The sequence below is a fragment of the Diadema setosum genome, chromosome 13 (genome assembly GCF_964275005.1).
Source record: "Diadema setosum chromosome 13, eeDiaSeto1, whole genome shotgun sequence".
NCBI lineage: Eukaryota > Metazoa > Echinodermata > Echinoidea > Diadematoida > Diadematidae > Diadema > Diadema setosum.
The window spans coordinates 15,871,370-15,893,492 of NC_092697.1; the positions used below are offsets into that span (position 1 = coordinate 15,871,370).

Sequence of the window (22,123 nt, forward strand, 5' to 3'; positions counted from 1 at the left end):
ATATCATCAACATAAGGCTCTGTCTTTCAATTGCAGTTAGATGAATACTATAGTATACAAATATACTTGGCCTTGAGAGTTTCTTGTTAAAACTATGGGCAGAGGTGACTCCAAAATAGTACTGTTCACTGAGGGGCGCAGCCCCGAAGTGAACAGTAAAAACTCGGAACCAGGCAAAGTATATTTGTTTTATATTTTGGTTCAAAACTTTGAATAAAAAGTGAAAATTACATGTATTATAGATAGGCTTAGCCGCACTGTGGCGGCAGCACAGCGCCTTCAATACGCAACAGTGCGAGAGATCGGAAATTGAAAAACGCAGTAGCCGTGACACCGCTAGAGTTGCCCGTCAGTAGCGTCACATGTATCCATGCGATCGTATGGCCGCTGCAAACCTGGACACTTAACAGAATTCGGGACCGGACGGGTACACTTGATAGTAAAGAAGGGTGATTGTGACATCATTTTGCAAATAGTATACTATTTGCAAAATGTCGTCATAAAAGTGACGTCATTTTGCAAATAGATCTAACGTGTAACATACACCGCACCAGACCCGCCAAACAGAGCGAAAATACACCAGATGGTGGACTGCACTCACTTGGAAGAAGAAGAAGAAGTTTTAGTACTTCATGGAGTGTCAAACACACCAACATTCTAAAATAGTTCAAAATACCTAAAAAATCACGTGAAGCTCTTTTAACCAATCAATGGAAGACAAATTTTTGATCCAAAATATAATATAGTTTACATGTAACTGTCGTTAGATCTACCATAGATAAACCAAGTGAGATTTGTGAGTCCGTACGTTCTATTCATACGTAAAACTTCTATGAAATGTAACTATTTGCGTCTATACACAACAGCGTCTGGTCGGGCTATATGAAATGAAGCCTTACCCTCGTCGAAAGTGAGATGAACAGACCCTTTGTACGTACGGTGATAGTGATGAGACATCGCAAGTCCGCGGCGATACTGCCTGAGTAGCACTGTACCATCTACAGAATACAGATGGATGCTGTACAAACTGATGCCACTGGTATCATCCAATGTGCCCGAGGTCTTCCCACCTCCCTGATGTAGCCAAGGTGCAGGTGTACGAAGCCAGAAGAATACGCTTGCGCTCGCTCGCGACCGACTGGTTATGGTGACTGCAACATAAACTGTCCCTTTTCTCGGGCATAGACCTACAGTTTAAGTTCGGTTTTTGCTGATTTTCATAGCCCTGCTGATTCCATGCCACTTAACCACTGACAAATAATTTCAAAACAATGACAGGAGGGATGTTGCTGGCGCATAGTGGATGAAGTTACAACTAACGTTACACCTCAACCTCCAGTTCCGGTGGAGCTCCGCAGCTACATGTAGCCAGCTATTTAATTGCATTGCGCTACTGGATGTGACACCGCCGTTGTTACCGTCTGCAATCCGCATCAACAGAGCGCTGCCCACACGGCGGGCTGGCGGGCGCTTGCGAGGGGAGTTTGGTGTTTGATTGCTGCCCCACCCTGCACTGCGCTGGCATTATTTATTTTTGCTCTCCGCTACTTGCGCATCCTGTATTCTAGCTACTTATACACTGCACTAGATTTTTTTTGTTTGTTTATTTATCTATTTATTTTTTTATTTTTTTTTTTTTTGGGGGGGGGGGGATTTTTTGGGACCAATAATGCATTCAAATGTAATGATAATTAAGTGTAGACTGTCTTTCACTATTTGCGAAGGTTTTCATGTGCGAATATTTCCGAGTCTTCTCTACCCACCTCTGACGTATTTCACCATTACTGCAGCTGAGCCATAACACTTTATTCGTGGCGATACTAACAGGGAACAGTCTTTAAAAGGCCTAATAAGGCAGGAAGAAAATTGCCCACTAAATTGCTATTGGATATTTTCAGGGAATTCCTTTTTTCTTTTTTTTTCTTCATTTTTCTACTTCTTCTCCTCCTCCTCCTTCTTCTTCTTCTTCTTCATCTTTGTCTTCTTTTCTTCTTTTTTTTCATGGCACTGTGCACTTATTTGTTTATTTATTTATTTCATGGCACTGTGCACTTATTCATTTATTTAATCAATTTCAATCATTAGAAGAGTTTGAATAATAGTTTTTCATTGATGCATTTGAATATCAGAAGTTTGAATAGTAATTTTGACAATTTACAATTTTTATTAGATAATTCTACCCAGTCTTCATTTTCTGTTATCGGGCTTACTGAGACATGGCTTACTCAAAGTTCCTCAAATTCTTTTGCGCTTCCTGGTATGATGATATCACAAATAATAGAATCAATAAGGTAGGAGGAGGGTAGCTTTTTATATCAAACATGGTCTGGACTATTTTGTTCATACTGAACTTAAATCTATGAATGATATTATTGAATCTTTTATCATTGAAATAAATATCCCAGATTCCAGGAATATTTTGATTCCTATAGACCTCCTAATTCCAACAGTAATTTGTTTTTAGAGTATTTGCAGGATTTAACTCATAATCCAATTTTCATTAATAAAGATTGTCTTATAATTGGGGACTTTAACATAGACATCTCCAAATGTCATACGTTAAATGCCCCACAGGAATTTCTTGATATTATGCTCTCTGCTTCTTTCTTGCCACTTATAACTAAACCAACTCGGGTTACAAATAACACAGCTTCTTTAAGTGATAATATATTTTGTAATATTATGCCTACTCCTAAATCAAATATTATTTTGTCTGATATATCAGATCATTTCCCAATTTTTACTGTTGTCCCGGTTATACCTAAACCCATTATTAGTTCTATTAAAGAAACATTTAGGAAAACAACACCTGAAAATTTACAAAGTTTGAAGAATAGTTTACAAGAAGAAAATTTGACTGAAGTGTATAATTCTCAAGATACTGATTTATCGTTTGATGTATTCATGGCAATTTTGAAATCTCATTTAGATAAGCATGTTCCATTGGCGAAAATTAAACAGTCTGGTTATTAAAAACATCCCAGACTTCCATGGATAACAAAATCTCTTTTACGATCCATAAATCGAAAAAATGATTTATATTATATACCCGGACATAATTAAACGCACTGAACAATCTCATCGTAAATACACTATGTATAAAAATATTCTCACAAGATTATTGCGTAATGAAAAAAGGAAGTATTATATGGACCAGATATACCTTTTCAACCATGATGTAAATAAGACCTGGAAATTGATAAACAGCGCCATTTATAAAAAATAATGATAAACCCCGAGTAACAAGAATTAAATTGGATGATGTTGAAACAAGAGACTCTGTGTTGATAGCGGATACATTATCATTATTTTTCCCAGGTTAATTGGATATGACCTCGCTAAAAATATCCCCACATCTCAAACGAATTTCCATGAATTTCTTGTATTACCCAATTTCAACTCACTTTTTTTTTTATCCTGTCACTACTTTAGAAATAAAAGACATTATTATGAATTTGGAAAATATAAAAGCTCTGGACCGGATGGTATTGATAATATTATTTTAAAGAAAATTAGTGAGAGTGTTGTCGAACCATTAACTCATATTTTTAATTTATCATTAAGTAATGGTGTTGTTCCATTGGAAATGAAAATCGCTAAAGTAATTCCAATCTATAAGAAAGGTAATAAAGAAGATATTTGTAAGTACAGACCAATTTCTCTGTTGTCTTCGAGTTCTAAATTGTTCGAAAAAAAAATTGTACATTCTAGACTCCTTAAATTTTTTGATTTGCATAATATTATATCTAACTTTCAATTTGGATTTCGTAAAGAGCACGACACATCTCATGCTATTCTCTCCTTTGTTGAAAAAGTTGCTAAAGCCGTAGACCAACATTACCATAAGGTGTCCACCAAAATGTGGGGATCCGGATGTGAAAAAAAAATCATTTGAATCGTCTGCGAACAACAGAAAAGATAAAACACGAGAAACCATTTATCATATCGTTTATATACGTTATAAACAAAAAGTTGCTAAAGCCGTAGACCAACATGAATGTTGGTCTACGGCTTTAGCAACTTTTTCAACAAAGGAGGGAATAGCATGAGATGTGTCGTGCTCTTTACGAAATCCAAATTGAAAGTGAGATATAATATTATGCAAATCAAAAAATTTATATACAGTGGGAGTTTTCCTGGACTTCTCCAAGGCCTTCGATACCATCGATCACGAAATACTTCTTTATAAATTATGTCACTATGGTATCTGTTGGAAGGCCTTGGAGTGGTTCAGGAGCTACCTTACTGATCGCAAACAATTTGTATCTTTATCCGGTCACAGTTCCACAAAGAAATTTGTTACTTGCGGTGTTCCTCAAGGAAGTTTATTGGGACCTGTTTTGTTTATAACGTATATAAACGATATGATAAATGTTTCTCGTGTTTTATCTTTTCTGTTGTTCGTAGACGATTCAAATGTATTATTTTCACATTCGGATCCCCACATTTTGGTGGATACCTTAAATTCAGAACTTAAAAATTTGTTTTATTGGATAAGATCCAACAAATTGTCTTTGAACCATATGTTGTTTAGCAGGTTACAGCTCGTTATTCCGAAGGTTCGTTATTCCGAAGGTTCGTTATTCCGAAGATTCGTTATTCCGAAGGTTCGTTGTTCCGAATTTCATTTTCGGATTAACGAATCTTCGGAATAACGAACCTTCGAAATAACGCCACAAATGTTCGGATTAACGAACCCTTTTTCATTTTCGGATTAATGAACCTCTAGGTATAGGGAATTTGCGTGTTCGGATTAATGAACCTTCGGAATAACGAACCTTCGGAATAGCGAACCTTCGGAATAACGAACAGCACCCGTTTAAGTAATTCTTTGGATAGTCTTCCCAATAATATTGTATTAGATGATACTGTTATAGATGTAGTTTCTTCAATGAAGTTTTTAGGATTGACAATACTATTGATAATAAACTTTCGTGGAAGACACATATTAAAAATATGTGTCACATAATATCTTGTAATATTGGTGTTATAAACAAAGTAAAGTTTTACTTTCCCATTCCCACCCTCCTTATGTTATACTCAACTTTGATTTTGCCTTATCTTAATTACGGTATTATAGCTTGGGGTAACACTCATTCAATGCATCTTGATAGACTGCTACGTCTCCAGAAAAAAGCCCTTCGTATAATTTGCAATGTATCCTGGAGATCCCATACTGACGTTTTATTTTTTGAAAATAAGATTTTAAAAGTAAGTGATCTTTATGATTGTTATCTTGGTCAATTTATGTATAAATTTAGCAATAATTCATTACCTCCCGTTTGTGAAGAATTCTTTCCACAGATACCCAACTCGTCATTCTAATGAATTTCATTTGCCATATTCACTCAATCCACATTTACTTTTGTTGGACCAAAATTCTGGAATAACCTTAGTGATAATATAAAAACGAACCCAAGTTTGAACTGTTTTAAAGTTAAGTTGAAGAATTTCTTTTTAGACAATTATAAGAATTCATTCGAACGTCATCATTAAAAATATATTGACTTTCACTTTTTGCGTATGACTTAGCGGCTCCGTTCACTCATCACTTTTCGTCTTCTCATTCGACATTGTTTTTTCTTCCTATTTTCCACGCATGTTATCAGTCCTTCTTCATCTTTCTGTCTTACTTTTCCTGTTCTAGTTTCTGCGTTTCTGTATGACAGCGACTTAGTGGATTTGTCTGGGTGTTTGTCTAGGGGTAGTTAGGTTTTTATCTGTAGTTTGTGTAATTCTCTTTGTAATTTAGTCTCATGTGTTAAGTAGAAGATCAATGGTATAAGATGTTACTATATGTTTGGGGGGAATGCACCCTACAAGCTTTGCTTCTTCAGCATTCCTCCCCATCTCCTGCATTTTCGTAATTTCAGAATGTTTTTTTTTTTTGGTGCTTTTTTCTTTTTCACCTTGTCATTTGTATATCTATAAATTCCACTTATCATGTTTTGTAATATTCACTATGTACTTATATTCTAGTGGAAGGAAAAATGTATTTACAAGTTCTGTTGGAAATGGAAAAAAAATAAATGAAATGAAAATAAATAAATGAAATTTTGAGGTGGGATGTACACGTGACGCAGTTTTGCAATGAATAGACAGAAACTTATATCATAGAGTAGGTACTCGACTCGCAGTCGCACATTACAAAGGTGAAAATGACAAATCAATGAACATGAGGTTATTTGAATATTATTATGTTTATGGTTATAGGCAAACGTCAGGGAGTTTCTGGCTCTCAAGAACAATCTTTGTTATGATTGAATCAAATGCCAATAACTTAATTTGTAAGCAGCCAGTCTATTGAGCAGCACGTGTGACTCTTGTAACTCACTTTTATTGATTGTATATTTAATATGCCTCGTGTTACCATCGATGTAATGAAAATTGTATACTTCCAATGATTAAGTACGGTACATTGTATTGTAGTTTTGTAAGCTATGTATTAATGTATTGTATACTGCGTGAGTAAGTGAGGGGACTGCACTATACAAGTTCGCCCTTTAGCAGCCCCTCAATTTTCATTTCCACCAAGTCCTTTATGAAACAAGATGTATGTTACAAGATATGTTATCATTTGAGTTTGTATTACCTATGTATATTGATTGGAAATAAAAAAAAAAAAAAGCAAACAAACATGAATGAATGAATAAAAAAAATGGCCTACTTTGCCTTGACAGAGTCCCTGGCTAAAACTATGGGCAGAGATGGCTCCTTAGGCCTACCCGTATACTCTCTAAATTCCGTAGATTGGAAATCAATCTATAAGACCGTGATGATGGACCCAAATCCCAAATTAGATGTAGAAAAATATTGATTGCTAAATTTCTCTGGATTAATCCCTCATCTCATTTCCAAGAATTTAAAGAGTATTCACTGATTCATGATACTGGGGTGCAGCCCAAACGTACTCTTTGAGGCACCGAGTTATACGGTAAACACTGACATTCTAAAAATATAGCAGGGACTCCAACTCTCCCGTTTTCGACGGGAGATCTCCCGCCGAAAATCCATTTTTGAAAAATCTCCCGTTCTCCCGTTTGAGATTTAATTTCTCCCGCCCTGGCTCAATGCCCCCCGTTGGAAAGGATTTGTTACTTATTGCTATCATATGTTGCAAAAATAAGCCTTAGATAGCACCAGAGAGCATCTATAATCCTAGGAACTTCGTGCTTCGCACACATAAACTTGGGTCTCCCGTTTGCTAGGAGTTTCAGGCGGGAGAATCTCCAGATCAGAAGGTACTTGGGGTTGGAGTCTCTGATATAGTGCACCGAGATCTAAACCACAGAAACTCGAAACTAGGCAGAGTTTATTATATTTGTTTTAGTGTTTAAAAAATTAAACAAAAGAAGTGGATAATGAGGTGAAAAGTGGTGGATGTGATGTAGTGGATATCAGAGGGATCCTGCCGTCACGGACCGTTAAGCAGCTGTACAGAGTGAGAGAAATTATTTTGAAATAAAATAGTCAAAAATACACATATAAGCGCACTATAGCGGATAAATTTTTGATCCAAAATGATAGAGGAGGGAATAAGTATAGGCCTACTATTATAGTAGTAGTAGTAGTAGTTTAAGTAGTAGTATTAAGTAGTAGTAGTAGTAGTAGTAGTAGTAGTAGTAGTAGTAGTAGTAGTAGTATGTAGTAGTAGTATAGTGTTAGTATTAGTAATAGTAGTAGTAGTAGTAGTAGTAGTAGTAGTAGTAGTAGTAGTAGTAGTAGTAGTAGTAGTAGTATGTAGTAGTATAGTGTTAGTATTAGTAATAGTAGTAGTAGTAGTAGTAGTAGTAGTAGTAGTAGTAGTAGTAGTAGTATGTAGTAGTAGTATAGTGTTAGTAGTAGTAATAGTAGTAGTAGTAGTAGTAGTAGTAGTAGTAGTAGTAGTAGTAGTAGTGGTAGTAGTAGTAGTATAGTTGTTCTTGTTCTTGTTCTTGTTCTTGTTGTAGTCTGACGATTACAAAAATTAACAGTAGGCCTACTGATGGTCTATAGTGAGATGGAGGAAAGAAGAGAACGGTAATATACGCAGCCCGGAGCATAGTATAAAAAAAAAAGAAAGAAAGAAAAAAAAGGGATATCAATATTGAATTAGCCTACCCATGGAGGATACTATAGGATTCCTGTACTAGAGACTTAACCACCTCCATGAATATTCTAATCACATCTGTTTATTTGCATAAGAATAAAGTGAACTACAAGGCGAAATAAAACATCGCATGCGACCACGACGAGGCGATTGTGGAGTCAGGGCCACCGGTCGTTTATTATCGTCACTGGTGGTTTTTGTTGTTGTTGTTGTTGTTTATTTTTTGCGTTTGTTTCTGTTTTCGTTTAGTTGTTTCGTTCATATATCACGTATGCCCCTTCTCCCCTCCATGCAGGGCCGGCGGAACCGGGGGAGGAGGGGGGGGGGGGCATTATTATGAATACATAAGGTGTCACCACTTTGGGCCCCCACTTTTTTTTTTCTTTTTTCTTTTTTTTTTTTTTTTTTACCCCGGAAGTGCGTTTAAGTGGAAAGATGAGCTGAAGACATTTTTCTTCTTTTTTTTTTTTTCACTTGTCAGCTGAAGAAACAAGGCAGTAATATGCCAGGAGAGGGCGCCGCTCTGTGGCGACCGACATTGGATATCTGGTCTGTCTATTTTTGTCAATCAGAACAATCAGAAAGATGAGTGTAGTATTTATGAAAGCCAGAGAGCCACATGGCTGTTATGGAAAGCCAGATATGTAAATGATATATAAATCAGTCATAACATTATCATTGACCAAGTACTGGATACTACAATGAGCTGAAGACCTTTTTGCTTCTCAGTTGAAGAAACCCTGAAGTGGCACCAGAAGTTGCGCTGAAAGCCCCCCCCCCCTTTTTTTTTTTCTTTTTTTTTTTTTGCTTGTTAGGTCATGAAACCCGGAAGTGGCTCCCACTTATGAAAACGTGGCGCCGGCAGTGCCATGTATCAGCATAAACTTCCCTTATCGCGCCACACCCACCCCCTTTCCTCAAGATTATAGTCTTTCTTCCTCGGTACTCCTCTTCAGTTTGTCCTCTTCTAATTTTTGGCTCCTTCTTCTTTTTAATATTCTTAATATATTTCTTCCTCTGTTATTTCCCCTTTCTTCTTCTTTGTTTTCTTATTACAGGTACCGTATTAAAGTAATTCATTATACCCTTATCAGCATCATCCCCACTTAATCTCAACAGAAACAGTTTAATAAAAAATGAGCAGGAGGGCATTGAAAATCATAATGCGAGACAGCTCATAATAGTATTTCAGTCAGTCATTTATGTGATGAACGGCTTTACCTGACAGGCCTTTGTCAAAAGGGTAGGGACGGATCGGAAGATCGAATGGGGATAATTGAATTTGATAAGTAATGCATATATCATACAAATTCAGATAAGCAGAAAGAGAGGGGGAGAGAAATATATTCCATTATGAATAACAGACAAAATGTTAAATTGCCTTTGATACTGACTAGGTACGGGTTGCAACTATCAGTCGTCAGTAGATATCTGACTCACAGCAGTAACTTTATTGATACATAGATACAATATTTTACTTAGTATTCTTGTCGGTGGGAAAAAGAAAAAAAAAATCAGTTTGTTTCCTATTCCATTTGGTGGCAGGTGAAAGATGATGATCTATTTTGTGTCTGCTGCAGATGTACACGGTAAACGTAGAGGGCCTCTAAACCCGAGATAACGTGCAAACAACAAAAACAACCGGCATCTGACCTTATCGTCGATTGATGCGTACGTGTCCTCCACTGAGCTGGGAGGCAACAGCGTTTACCTTTTCTGGTTCTCTGCTGGGTCTTTCGTGCCCAGAAAATTCATCTTTCTTGTACCTTTCGTATTTTCGATATATTTGCAATCGAATCGTCTCGGCGTAAAGTGAATTTTGCTCCAGAATGGCAGAAACTACCGGGTTGATCGTGGACGTCGATAAGGTAATAGTCCCATATATTGACATTTTAAGTAGTTGACATGATTCGTACATTGATTGCATTATTGTGCACAAGTTGGCTAGCTAGCTAGCCTAGCCTAGCTTGGCCCTAACTTTACAAACTTGAATTAAATCTAGATCTACCAGAGGTGAATTACCTATAACACAAGACACCCAGTAAGTCAACATGGTCAAAGATTATAGAGGGCCATGATCATGATTCAGCATATCCAATCCTGGACCTGAGCCGGCCCGGTCGAGCCTTGAGTGGAAGGTTCGGTTCTATCTAATTTAAGCAATGACAAATGTAGGATTTTACACATTTAAATTTACGCCCAGGGTGGGTGGTCAATTTACGCAATCACATCTGATGATGGCGTCTAAAATCACTACATAGCTGATGCTTCTGACAATGTTTGACTTACAATTGTATAGAGCTTAGAGGCTGTTAAATTCCAGCCAAGTTACCAGTGCAGTGGTCATTGAGTTTGTTTTAGACTCGAGCGAAGATGTAAGGCTATAATGGACAGTATCAGCACAAGACTTTTCAAAGAATTTACTGCTGCTCTCTGATTGAAAGAGATTAACCTTTTAATCTTAGTCTTGATTTTACTACCCTGTACTACATGTCTACAAGTTCATTCGTTACCTTCCCTAGAATGGGCGATAATTTTGCTTGCACAATCACGACTACCTTGATTGACGGAATACAGTGACAGTGTCAACATTTTGAAAATTTTGAAATGGTGAAGATGAAGCTCACATGCTAATGGCAAAGCCGTTATGAAACATTAACCATTTTTTAAAATTTACATGGAATTATGACATCAAATTAATGACAATCATTCAAATGATTTACAATGAACATGTATGTGTTGATTTAAAAGACTAAAAATTACTTTAATGAAAATCATCATAATGAATGTAACTAGGATCAATACTGTTGAGTGTTAATAGTAGAACGGATAATCGTCCAGGCCCTTCTGTGTAATTTGGTTTGGTTTGGTTTATATCTGTATTTCTTTTTACCAATGAATCACCAACATGTTTTTATTGTCCTTGATTACATATATACAAAGCAGTGATGCCATCCTGTTCTGGTTCTGTGCATAGATCTACTTTTTTCCCCTTTTTACCAACAGGATGATGACCATTCTGATGTGGAACTCAACTTTCAAGGCAAGTAAAACATATTTAGATGAGTTGGTTTTTGTGACACCTGTCATATTTTACTCAATCTGCACTTCTGGTTTAGTAATTTTGGCCATCAGAATTTCCCTTTCTTCAGGCATTCTGTGCAGTTCAGATATTAGATGCAAGTATATGTCTTCCAGTCTTGTATATTACAATGTACATCACATTGATTTGAGGTTAGCTATCAACCAAATGCAGATTGCCGGGTTTGCATATTATGCCTTTATTTACAAAGTCATGGAGAGATAATGATAAATTGAGAAACTCATTCATAACTGACCAAATGTATTACATCTATAGCTATGTCAATTCAAATGTATGTGTACCTTGTGTATACTACATGTAGAACCTGAGACATGTTGGTACCAATCATTATATTGTTGTAGAACCAGAGTCTGTGCCTGTGATGAACATGCCATCAACTGTTTTTGTCCGGGTTCTCAGGCTATTTTATGCTGTACATGTTGAGCCATCGGAAATTACCCTTCCACACAGACAGTTATATATTGTAGGTCTGTTGATCCTCTTTGGTTCCATGTAAGTTCTGTAAAGGTTCTGATCTGCTTCATAGGGGTATCTCTGGTTGGGGACAGGACATTTTGTTGTTGTTTCATTGGTATTTTTTTTTTTTTTTTTTGGGGGGGGGGATTGGAGGTTTGGTGTATGAGCTGATCATACAGTGTATTAACTCCGATACCAATATGCTATGTTATTCATCTTTGTGGTTTATTACAGACTTTGGTGATACTGCACTCCTACAAGATCTAAAGGACACACCCACCCAACCAGCTCAAGTCAGCACATTCCATGACAACCAAAATGATGATGACATGCTTGATGATGATGGAGATACAGAGGTGAGAGAAATTCCTCCATAGAAAGGACAGCTTAGCCTGTTGAGGATGGAGTGATTTTGCCACAACACACATTTCCCATAGACACCTGCCCGAGTATACTCGGGACTCATCCTCAGTAGGTTAATATGTGCTTGCATGGTGATAATTGTTGGCTTCCATGTATTGCAGGAGAATTTAAAAGGCATTCAGTGCAATGACATATATCTTACCTCCACAACTTGTGTTGGGGTTGTCCCACCAGACTCATGAAAGGATCCTCTGTTGGGAAATGTTGCCTTCTTACCCTCTGATTTAATCTTCTCCCTTAGATCTTTCTGGTTCCTCAGTTGAACGATCATCGGCTATCTTTGCTTGCATTTGGAATAGTATTCACAGGATGTGTATTTTTTGTTTTGTTTTTGTTTTGTTTTACAGTTTTTGTATTTCTAACCAAAAGATTAGTAACCAAACAATGTTTATGTTAATGCCTGCATATGAAGATCCTGAGAACAAAATGCATTTCTAGCTGTGCAAGCAAAGCTTATTAGTATTGTTAATGAAATACACGTTGAACAAATTTGTTTATATTGTTACTGCTAGGTTTTGGCGAACATATCCTTTTTTTCTCTCTCTCTCTCTATCTGTGTAGTTATCACAGGTCAATCAATACCTGTGTTTTTCCTACACTGCTCCACTCTTTAACAAAGGGAGTTATTCACTTCACATCACAGTATTAAAGAAAAGATGGGACTAGGTGATAGTTCCTGAAATTTATGACAATAAATGACAACTTTCAAGCTATCAAGAGTTATTGGTAATAATTTATCAAGTGCTATTAGTGATAATTATGTAACACAGTTGGGAGCACATCCTCAGTTTATTTTTTCTTCAGATTTGTTATATCTAGCGTGTTCTCTACTCTGATATTTGTTATTTTCACAGAATATTTAAAGAAAGGAAAAAAACTTTGGTAATTCCTCGAGAAATATGAAACTCTGTCTTTCTTTCCAATTACGTGATTGTGAAAGAAACAAAAAGTTTAACAATTGAAAAAAAAAAGGAAAGTTATTTGTATGATTCACTGGACCACCACAAAATTGTGTATCACAAGCAATGTGTATCTCTATTGATTGATATGTCCTTTGCACCCTTTCAGCTTCTGTCTGGTCAGAAGAAGAAACCGTCATTCTGGACCTTTGAGTACTACCAGCAGTTTTTTGATGTGGACACCCAGCAGGTTGGGAGGAGACTGCTCGGTTCCTTCATTCCAAATCCCACCAAGAGCTTCCTGGACTCTCACATAAGACCTTCTCCAGATCTGTATGGTAACGATTCAGTGTCCCGTTCATTCGAAGATGAATCTGCATTTTTTATCTGTGGAGAGTACTTAGCTAGAACCCAAATTCTGTCTGCAAGTGTATTGGTTTATAATGAGGTTTTTTTTTTTTTTTTTTTTGCAGATTGCATTATCACTGTAGAAGTTTTTTTCTCAGTGGATATTTTGTTTTTCTTTTTTCATCACATGCTCTCCAAAGTAATACTTCAAGACAAATGCATACTCCTTGTATCTGTGTTCCAGTCATGTCCAACATAGTTCGGTTCAAAGTGTACTTTGAAGATCATTTTCTCTGACTGTATAAACTCGGTGTTTGTTTTTTAAAATGATTAATTACAGACATCCCCTATGGATGTATCCCACCTTATGAAAATTGTTTGTGTACTTTATAGGTGTTGCATGAACTTTGAGGACACAATGTGTCCATTGCATTACAAAATTGCATGACCACTCTTTGTCGATATTTCTACTGTTTGGATATCCTTTGTGCTTTATGTAAGATCTTTTAAAGGAAGTGTTCCATTTGAAGACCATTGATGGGATCCTGCGAAAGGTCCCCAAGATAATGACCTGTACGGTAAATGTATCACAACTTGAACTCGTGGTAAAGCTGACATTTACTTGAAAAGAAAGAAAGAAAGAATGGGCTCCTCTAATGTGACAAGAAGACAGAGCAAGCAGCTCCAGAAGACGAAATGAATGTGGGGGAATATTATATTCTCAAAGCCAACCCTGATGAAGTCTGATCTGAAATATGAACTGGAGATGTGGTACATTTAAAAGAAACGAGGCCATCATTAGCACTATTACCTGCATCACATCAGGCATCAGATGCTCTAACTGTACATAGATAAATTTTGGATTCATAGTTTTGACATATTGTTTTTTGAGTGATCCACCTTTTACAAGCCCCTTTTTTTCAGTCAATCACTCTTTTCCATAGCTATATTTACTTTTGTCATCATTGCAAAGTATGCATTGTTTCTCTCATTACTTGTTACATTCATTTACATATACAATGTATACACCATCATACTGTATGACTTGTTCTTCTTACAAATTGTAATGCAATATAATTTGGCAAGTGCATACAGTGTACTTTGCAATATATGTTACTTTTTGTTGGGGGGAAATAAAGTACAGTGCACTCCCATTATAACGAACACAGTTATAACAAAATTCCGGTTACAACGAAGTAAAACTTAGGGCAGCAACATTATCAACTCTATGTATTTTTATTGTTTATTCATTCGGTTATAACGAAATTTCGAAATAAAAAATGAAAATTGCCGGTTCCGAGGACTTTGTTATAACGGGAGTCCACTCAGGCGCGCCGGAAGCAGTTTTGGATTGGGGGGGCAAATATTGGAGGGGGCTCACTATCGACCATACATATGTTACACAATATACACATACACACACACACACACACACACACACACATCTATATATATATATATATATATATATATATATATATATATATGTGTGTGTGTGTGTGTGTGTGTGTGTATGCATATAAAGTGGCGTACGATGGGTCGAAACATTGGGGGTGGGCACCTTGTGGAAAAGTAATTTTGACGGTGTGTATGCTTGTGCGTGTGTGCGTGCGCAATAATGGGACTACAATACATTACGGAGTGTGATACATTCAACAACGCAGTCATTGAGGAACATTGTAAGTTTTCCTTACATGGATTATGGAATGACGGTGTGAAACCACAACTTATATACTGTTAGCAACATCAGGAGAATTGCATAACAATAAAATGCGAGCGAGCGGAGCGAGAGAGCTTGAAAATTTTGACATTTTACAGTCCAAAAACTGCCGTTTGTAGCTATATCTTTCGCTTTGGAAATTAAGGGGGGGGGGGGTATCGGGCGCAACTGCTGGCAATTACTGGCGGCAACATTAGGAGAATTATATAACCATTCAATGCGAGCGAGCGAAGCGAGCGAGCTTGAAAATTTTGACATTCTACAGTCCCCAAACTGGCGTTTGTATCTATAACTTTCGCTTTAGAAATTAATGGGGGTGCATCGGGCGCAACTGCTGGCAATTACTGGCAGCAACATTAGGAGAATGGCATAACCATTCAATGCGAGCGAGCGAAGCGAGCGAGCTTGAAAATTTTGACATTCTACAGTCCCAAAACTGCCGTTTATAGCTATATCTTTCGCTTTGGAAATTAATGGGGGGCGCATCGGGCGCAACTGCCGGCAATTACTGGCAGCAACATTAGGAGAATGGCATTATGATTCAATGCGAGCAGGCGAAGCAAGCGAGCTTGAAAATTTTGACATTCTACAGTCCCAAAACTGGCGTTTGTATCTATAACTTTCGCTTTAGAAATTAATGGGGGTGCATCGGGCGCGACTGCTGGCAATTACTGGCAGCAACATTAGGAGAATGGCATAACCATTCAATGCGAGCGAGCGAAGCGAGCGAGCTTGAAAATTTTGACATTCTACAGTCCCAAAACTGCCGTTTGTAGCTATATCTTTCGCTTTGGAAATTAATGGGGGGCGCATCGGGCGCAACTGCCGGCAATTACTGGCAGCAACATTAGGAGGATGGCATAATGATTCAATGCGAGCAAGCGAAGCGAGCGAGCTTGAAAATTTTGACATTCTACAGTCCCAAAACTGGCGTTTGTAGCTATATCTTTCGCTTTGGAAATTAATGGGGGCGCATCGGGTGCAACTGCCGGCAATTACTGGCAGCAACATTAGGAGAATGGCATAATGATTCAATGCGAGCAAGCGAAGCGAGCGAGCTTGAAAATTTTGACATTCTACAGTCCCCAAACTGGCGTTTGTATCTATAACTTTCGCTTTAGAAATTAATGGGGGTGCATCGGGCGCAACTGCTGGCAATTACTGGCAGCAACATTAGGAGAATGGCATAACCATTCAATGCGAGCGAGCGAAGCGAGCGAGCTTGAAAATTTTGATTCTACAGTCCCAAAACTGCCGTTTATAGCTATATCTTTCGCTTTGGAAATTAATGGGGGGCGCATCGGGCGCAACTGCCGGCAATTACTGGCAGCAACATTAGGAGAATGGCATTATGATTCAATGCGAGCAGGCGAAGCAAGCGAGCTTGAAAATTTTGACATTCTACAGTCCCAAAACTGGCGTTTGTATCTATAACTTTCGCTTTAGAAATTAATGGGGGTGCATCGGGCGCGACTGCTGGCAATTACTGGCAGCAACATTAGGAGAATGGCATAACCATTCAATGCGAGCGAGCGAAGCGAGCGAGCTTGAAAATTTTGACATTCTACAGTCCCAAAACTGCCGTTTGTAGCTATATCTTTCGCTTTGGAAATTAATGGGGGGCGCATCGGGCGCAACTGCCGGCAATTACTGGCAGCAACATTAGGAGGATGGCATAATGATTCAATGCGAGCAAGCGAAGCGAGCGAGCTTGAAAATTTTGACATTCTACAGTCCCAAAACTGGCGTTTGTAGCTATATCTTTCGCTTTGGAAATTAATGGGGGCGCATCGGGTGCAACTGCCGGCAATTACTGGCAGCAACATTAGGAGAATGGCATAATGATTCAATGCGAGCAAGCGAAGCGAGCGAGCTTGAAAATTTTGACATTCTACAGTCCAAAAACTGCCGTTGTAGCTATGTTTTTCGCTTTGGAAATTAAGGGGGAGGCGCACCGGCCTCAACTGCTGGCAATTACTGGCTGCAACGTTAGGAAAATGGCATAACGAATAAATTTGACGATAATTTTGACATTTTACAGTCCCCAAACTGCCGTTTGTAGCTATATTTGTTTTTTCGCTTTGGAAATTAAGGGGGGGGGGGCGGCCCAGGCGCAACTGCTGGTAATTACTGGCAGCAACATCAGGAGAATGGCATAGCGATTGAATGCGAGCGAGCGGAGCGAGCGAGCTTGGAAATTTTGACATTTTACAGTCCAAAAACTGCCGTTTGTAGCTTTGTTTTTTTCGCGTTTATTCATTTATATACATATCTTCCTTATTTTATCTATTTTTATTTATTTGTTTATTTATTCATATTTTTTTTTTGGAGGGGGGCTTTTTGGGGGGGCAAAAATGCGTTTTGCCCCCCCACTTTTTGGATTGGGGGGGCGGCCGCCCCCCCTGCCCCCCCACTTCCGGCGCCTATGAGTCCACTATATAACAGAATTGAATTGAATCACAGCTATAAAGTGATGCAGAATTTTTGAGACACTACATTTGATCTTGTTCTATCTGCAGGTCCCTTGTGGGTGTGTATCACTCTCATCTTCACTATCGCCATCAGCGGAGACATGGCCGACTACATCGCTAACCGCTACTCAACACAGTACTCCTGGCATGCACACTTCTCCAATGGTAGTGCTTGCATTTTCCAATTCAATATTTGTTTGTTTGTTGTTTTTTTTTTTTGGGGGGGGGGGATTCTTTTGCATGTTCCATGAAAATCAGCAACAACAACAGCTCAGTATCACTAAAATCAAGAAATGTAAACTGTACTTGGATTTGATGTGCGATTGCCAGTCATGATCAGTAACTTAGTACTATCAAGCAATTGCAGTACATAACAAACAAATTTTAGAACCACTCTTGCATTACACAATTCTATATTATTATCATTCATCTTATTATTCATTTGGCATTTCCAAAGAACAATGTAATAATCACAATAAACACTCTATATTGTAGTCTGTTTGCAGTTATGCACATGAAAGGAAAAGGGATACTTTTAAGCAACAAGAGGTCATCGCTTCTGACATTTTTTTTTTCCAGCACAACTTTCATTTTACAGATTTGGTTTACTGTGGATGATAGCAGTTGGCTCATCCTGCTTTAGGAACATGATGTACAAATGGTGTAACTTGCTAGCTCATATCTTAGCCACAACTTAAGATCTGAGCTTGTGATGATATTAAGTAATTACTTCTATCAGTGCAATATGGTTGAATTTAGAAGATGAGTAAGGGATTATTTCATAGTTAATGCTGCCTCCTGAGTTTTGACATTATTTTTTCTTTGTTGTCATTGTTCTTTGAAGTCACCATAGCTGCAGTGATAGTCACAGTTACCTTGTGAAGATTGTTCTTATAATCTTTCTGTTTCTTATTTTGTATTTTGAAGTCACCATAGCTGCAGTTGTCATCTTTGCATATGCGTGGATCATCCCCACTTGTCTGTATGCATTCCTCCATCACCGTGGCAACCAGGCTGGCTACACCTTCCTGGAACTTGTCTGCCTCTATGGCTACTCGCTCACCATTTACATTCCAATTTCGGTGAGTTTCTGAGTCTTTTTATGAACGTTCTGGAACTAGCTGTGACTCCAGTGAGATGGTTGAGCCGTGTAATGAATTTATTCTGTGTTTTGTGACTGGAAAAACAAAAGATAAAAGCTCACTTACAGATAGAGAACTACATGTTTCACCTTTTAATAACATCAACATTCAGATATTATTTCAATTTTGTGTATGCATGTCAAACCACATCCATGATGCATATGAGTGTGAATGATTACCATGTGAAATTCTTCTTCCTTGCTTGTGACAGGGAATGTGTGAAAAAAAAAATGGCTGCCTTTTCTAAGAGTTGAACAAAACACAGGTCATGGATTATTGTAATAGTATTGCCCAAAATAAAAAGGAAGTGGAAATAAAAGGAAAATCTAGGGATAACGTGCTACATTGATTACAGATTACAAAAGGTCATTGTGACACCTTAAATCATTCACTTCTAACATTGCAAATGTGGATAACAAAAATAGAATGATGTTTGCATGGCTTATACATGTATGTGGACATCAATGAAGAATGAGGTGAAATGATAACTGCAAAGTATCATTTCTTGTACGTATGTCATTGTAACAGCTTCTGATCACATGCACCTTTGCCTTTAAATAAATGAACTGTGTAAGCAACTGCATTGTGTATGGTACATGGTTTGTTGTGTATTTTAGGTTGTGTGTCAGTGCATGTATTTTATTATATTGTTTTAAGGAGCGACATTACTTTTTTTTTGATGCAGTAATACTGACTGTGCTCAGGAACCACATTACTGTTAATGTTTGTGATTCTCGTCCGCAGATGCTGTGGATGATTGACTACGAATGGCTGCGTTGGGTTCTGGTCCTGCTTGGACTGGTCCTGTCCAGTGCCGTCCTCCTGCTGGCCCTCTGGCCCTCGGTCAAGGGCGACGACAAGAAGTTTGCCGCCATCGCTCTCTTTCTGGTCTTCGCCTTCCACGCTGGCCTCGCTATAGGATTCAAGGTTGGTAGCACTCTTAGACAATATACAAATAGTGAATGGTCACGAGTGCAATGGCACAAGATTTCGCACGAGGTGAAAGATAGAGGCGGTCTATTCAACTAGGCGAAGCCAAGTTGAATAGTGCGCCTCATCTTTCACCGAGTGCGAAATCTTGTTCCATTGCATGGGTAAAGACCATACACTATTTGTTTTATACAACACCTTAAACGTCAACAGATTTGGTCCACACAGATTCTTGAATTTAGCACAGAAATGGCAACCATTTTCCATGAAAGACGAATGAGTAGCCGCACAGTCGCAGTCACTGTGTACGTACGTATCTGAAATGAAGTTGTTTAAAAAAATGAGTGACAAAAGTACGCGCTTGTAAGTGCTCTTGTAATTAATGAGTGCGCGCGGTAAATGTTTGTTAATTGTGACATCAGAGCCATGCGATGGAACAAAAACTTCGAGTCAATCTTGAGTTTAACACGGGAGTCAATGGAAATGGGTGACATCGGCCATGCGCTGTCCATTTTGGTTCAAATAAAATTGCACGGCTGACAGCCAGAGCGTGCGATGGAACTTTTCACTAAATGTCACGTGATGGGCATTTGACCAATCGGATAGGTACATTCTAAATAGGTGTTGTATAATTGCTCCTATCCTATTTGGAAGACCATGCTTCTGCTCCTACATACTGCTTTTGTGCCCTGTTTGCTATGTTGTGGACCTTCTGTCCCCTTCTCCCAGTCCTGTAAAGGAATTGAGACTACATTTCTGTCAGTTTTGTGTCAGTATTGCAGAAAGACACATCATACAGCTCAAAATCGTTTGCAGAAAAGAGCAAAATTGTTTCAAATCATAAAATAAAAAAACAGATTACTGTAAAACAATTGTTCAGGTTCACGTGATAGAAACCAAGTCAATCAATTATTATTAATCACAAGATGTCTAATGTCACATTTTCATAACCCCAAATTTTAAATGGTCCTTTTACCTTGGCAAGCCTCTTGCATCAAATCAGATGTACTATTTGGCTATTATTGCTGTTTGCCTAAATTCTTAACAATCTATCTGTAGTCAATATTTTGCATTTGCTGTTTGTGCATGAAGGAAATTATGAGGACACTTCTTTTTTAACTTTTACAGTGAGTTTTCTTTTCATCCTTGATGTGTTCTATTAAAATTGTCAAATCTGGGGTTGATATGAAGAATTTTATAATACTGAAATGTGTAACCATGTGCCAAGTCACTGGAGGATGATAACCGATTTCCCATTGATAACAATCAAGCAGTTTACTAATGCCAACCAATGTTTTCATCGGGCAAGCAATGTTCTGGTTTGAGTTGATGCCTGCAGTAATTTGTTTTGATGTTGTTGCTGTGGATGTTTATAGCTCGAGTCTGATGTAGTCATGTTTAATTGCTTGATTTATCATTGCTTCATCAGATGTACTTTTTCCACACCGTTCACCATGGTCCTGACCCCACCACAACTACGGCACCTGTGGTCCACCATACAACAAAACAAGCCGACGTCCCTCCCAAGCCTGTAGGAACAGCTGCCCACCCACCAGCGTCACAAGCATAGCAGAATATTCCCACTTAGCTGCTGTCAGCCTCAATCAACTGGAGGTTGAGAAGAATGCATGAATATGACAGCATATGTTGTACAACTAAGAGGGCGTCTTCTAGGTTGTGTGTGTATGCTTGCGTACGTGTGTGGTGTGTGCATGTTTGTGTGATGTGTGTGTTGCTTAAATCCAGGCTCTGTATTAATTAATGGCAGTAGGTGTATTTCAGAATTAAAACAAGTTGGACATCCTGTATTAGGCCATGTATAAACAACGCACACTGTATTCCTATCCCACTCATGTCATGGTGTGCATGATAATGTGCACACTTTTATTTGTGTTATATATGTTTGTGTCTGTGTGTGTGTGTATTGACCTATTCGGGTTCGTTTAGGGCAGCAGACATTTTATGGCATTGGGCGCAGCCATGAGCTCAAATTGCGGTGTCTCAGCCGACCCCCCCTGCTCTCTCCCACCCAGGGCAACATGTTTATCGCGCACTTGTAACAAAGGTTCGCACACTAAGCAAGCATTCGCGCACTCAGTACGAGACGCCCATTGGCTAAAGCAACCATGCATCAGTTTTTCATTCTGCGCGCGTGCTAATGTAGGGAGAGGGGTGGGGAGTGGGAAGGGGGGGTCGGCTGAGACACCGCGTAATGGCGCTGCCCATGCCAAAAATACACATAGCGCGTCACAGAATCGGTCAATAGGTGTGTGTGTATATGTAAGTTTGTTTGTGTGTGATTGTGATGTCACACAGCTTACTTTGCTCTTCTTCAGTATTTGCTACACTTTGAAGTCTTCTAGGGTCAGACTCCTATACCAGTGTCAAAGTTCAGCTCATACCACTGATTGGTACTGTAGTGTATGAGATATTTGTTTTATAGGCCCTATGTTTTGAGGCTTATGCCTTTGCCACTCTTGTGACAGTTTGTTTTTCTTCATATTGCATTCTGCATATTGCAATGTTGTCACAGATTTTTACC

The 22,123-nt window shown here is 38.4% G+C and overlaps 1 protein-coding gene across 1 annotated transcript; it reads left to right on the forward strand.

Annotated features, from left to right (window-relative positions):
• The first annotated feature begins 9,834 nt into the window (after positions 1-9,834).
• Positions 9,835-21,761, forward strand: LOC140236999 (protein YIPF1-like). Its single transcript, XM_072316946.1, has 8 exons — positions 9,835-9,957; positions 11,096-11,132; positions 11,883-12,004; positions 13,140-13,308; positions 17,558-17,674; positions 18,437-18,591; positions 19,396-19,578; positions 21,011-21,761. Exons 1-8 carry the CDS (start codon positions 9,919-9,921, stop codon positions 21,149-21,151), a joined length of 963 nt encoding a protein of 320 aa, XP_072173047.1. The 5' UTR covers positions 9,835-9,918; the 3' UTR covers positions 21,152-21,761.
• The last annotated feature ends 362 nt before the right edge of the window (positions 21,762-22,123 follow it).

What these genes read in the sequence shown, in the direction of transcription:
- LOC140236999 (XM_072316946.1), top strand. Translation starts at nt 9,919, where the DNA reads ATGGCAGAAACTACCGGGTTGATCGTGGACGTCGATAAG. An exon ending in TGATCGTGGACGTCGATAAG is followed by an intron (nt 9,958 to 11,095) that starts GTAATAGTCCCA and finishes TTTTACCAACAG; the next exon opens with GATGATGACCATTCTGATGT. An exon ending in ACCTTCTCCAGATCTGTATG is followed by an intron (nt 13,309 to 17,557) that starts GTAACGATTCAG and finishes TTCTATCTGCAG; the next exon opens with GTCCCTTGTGGGTGTGTATC.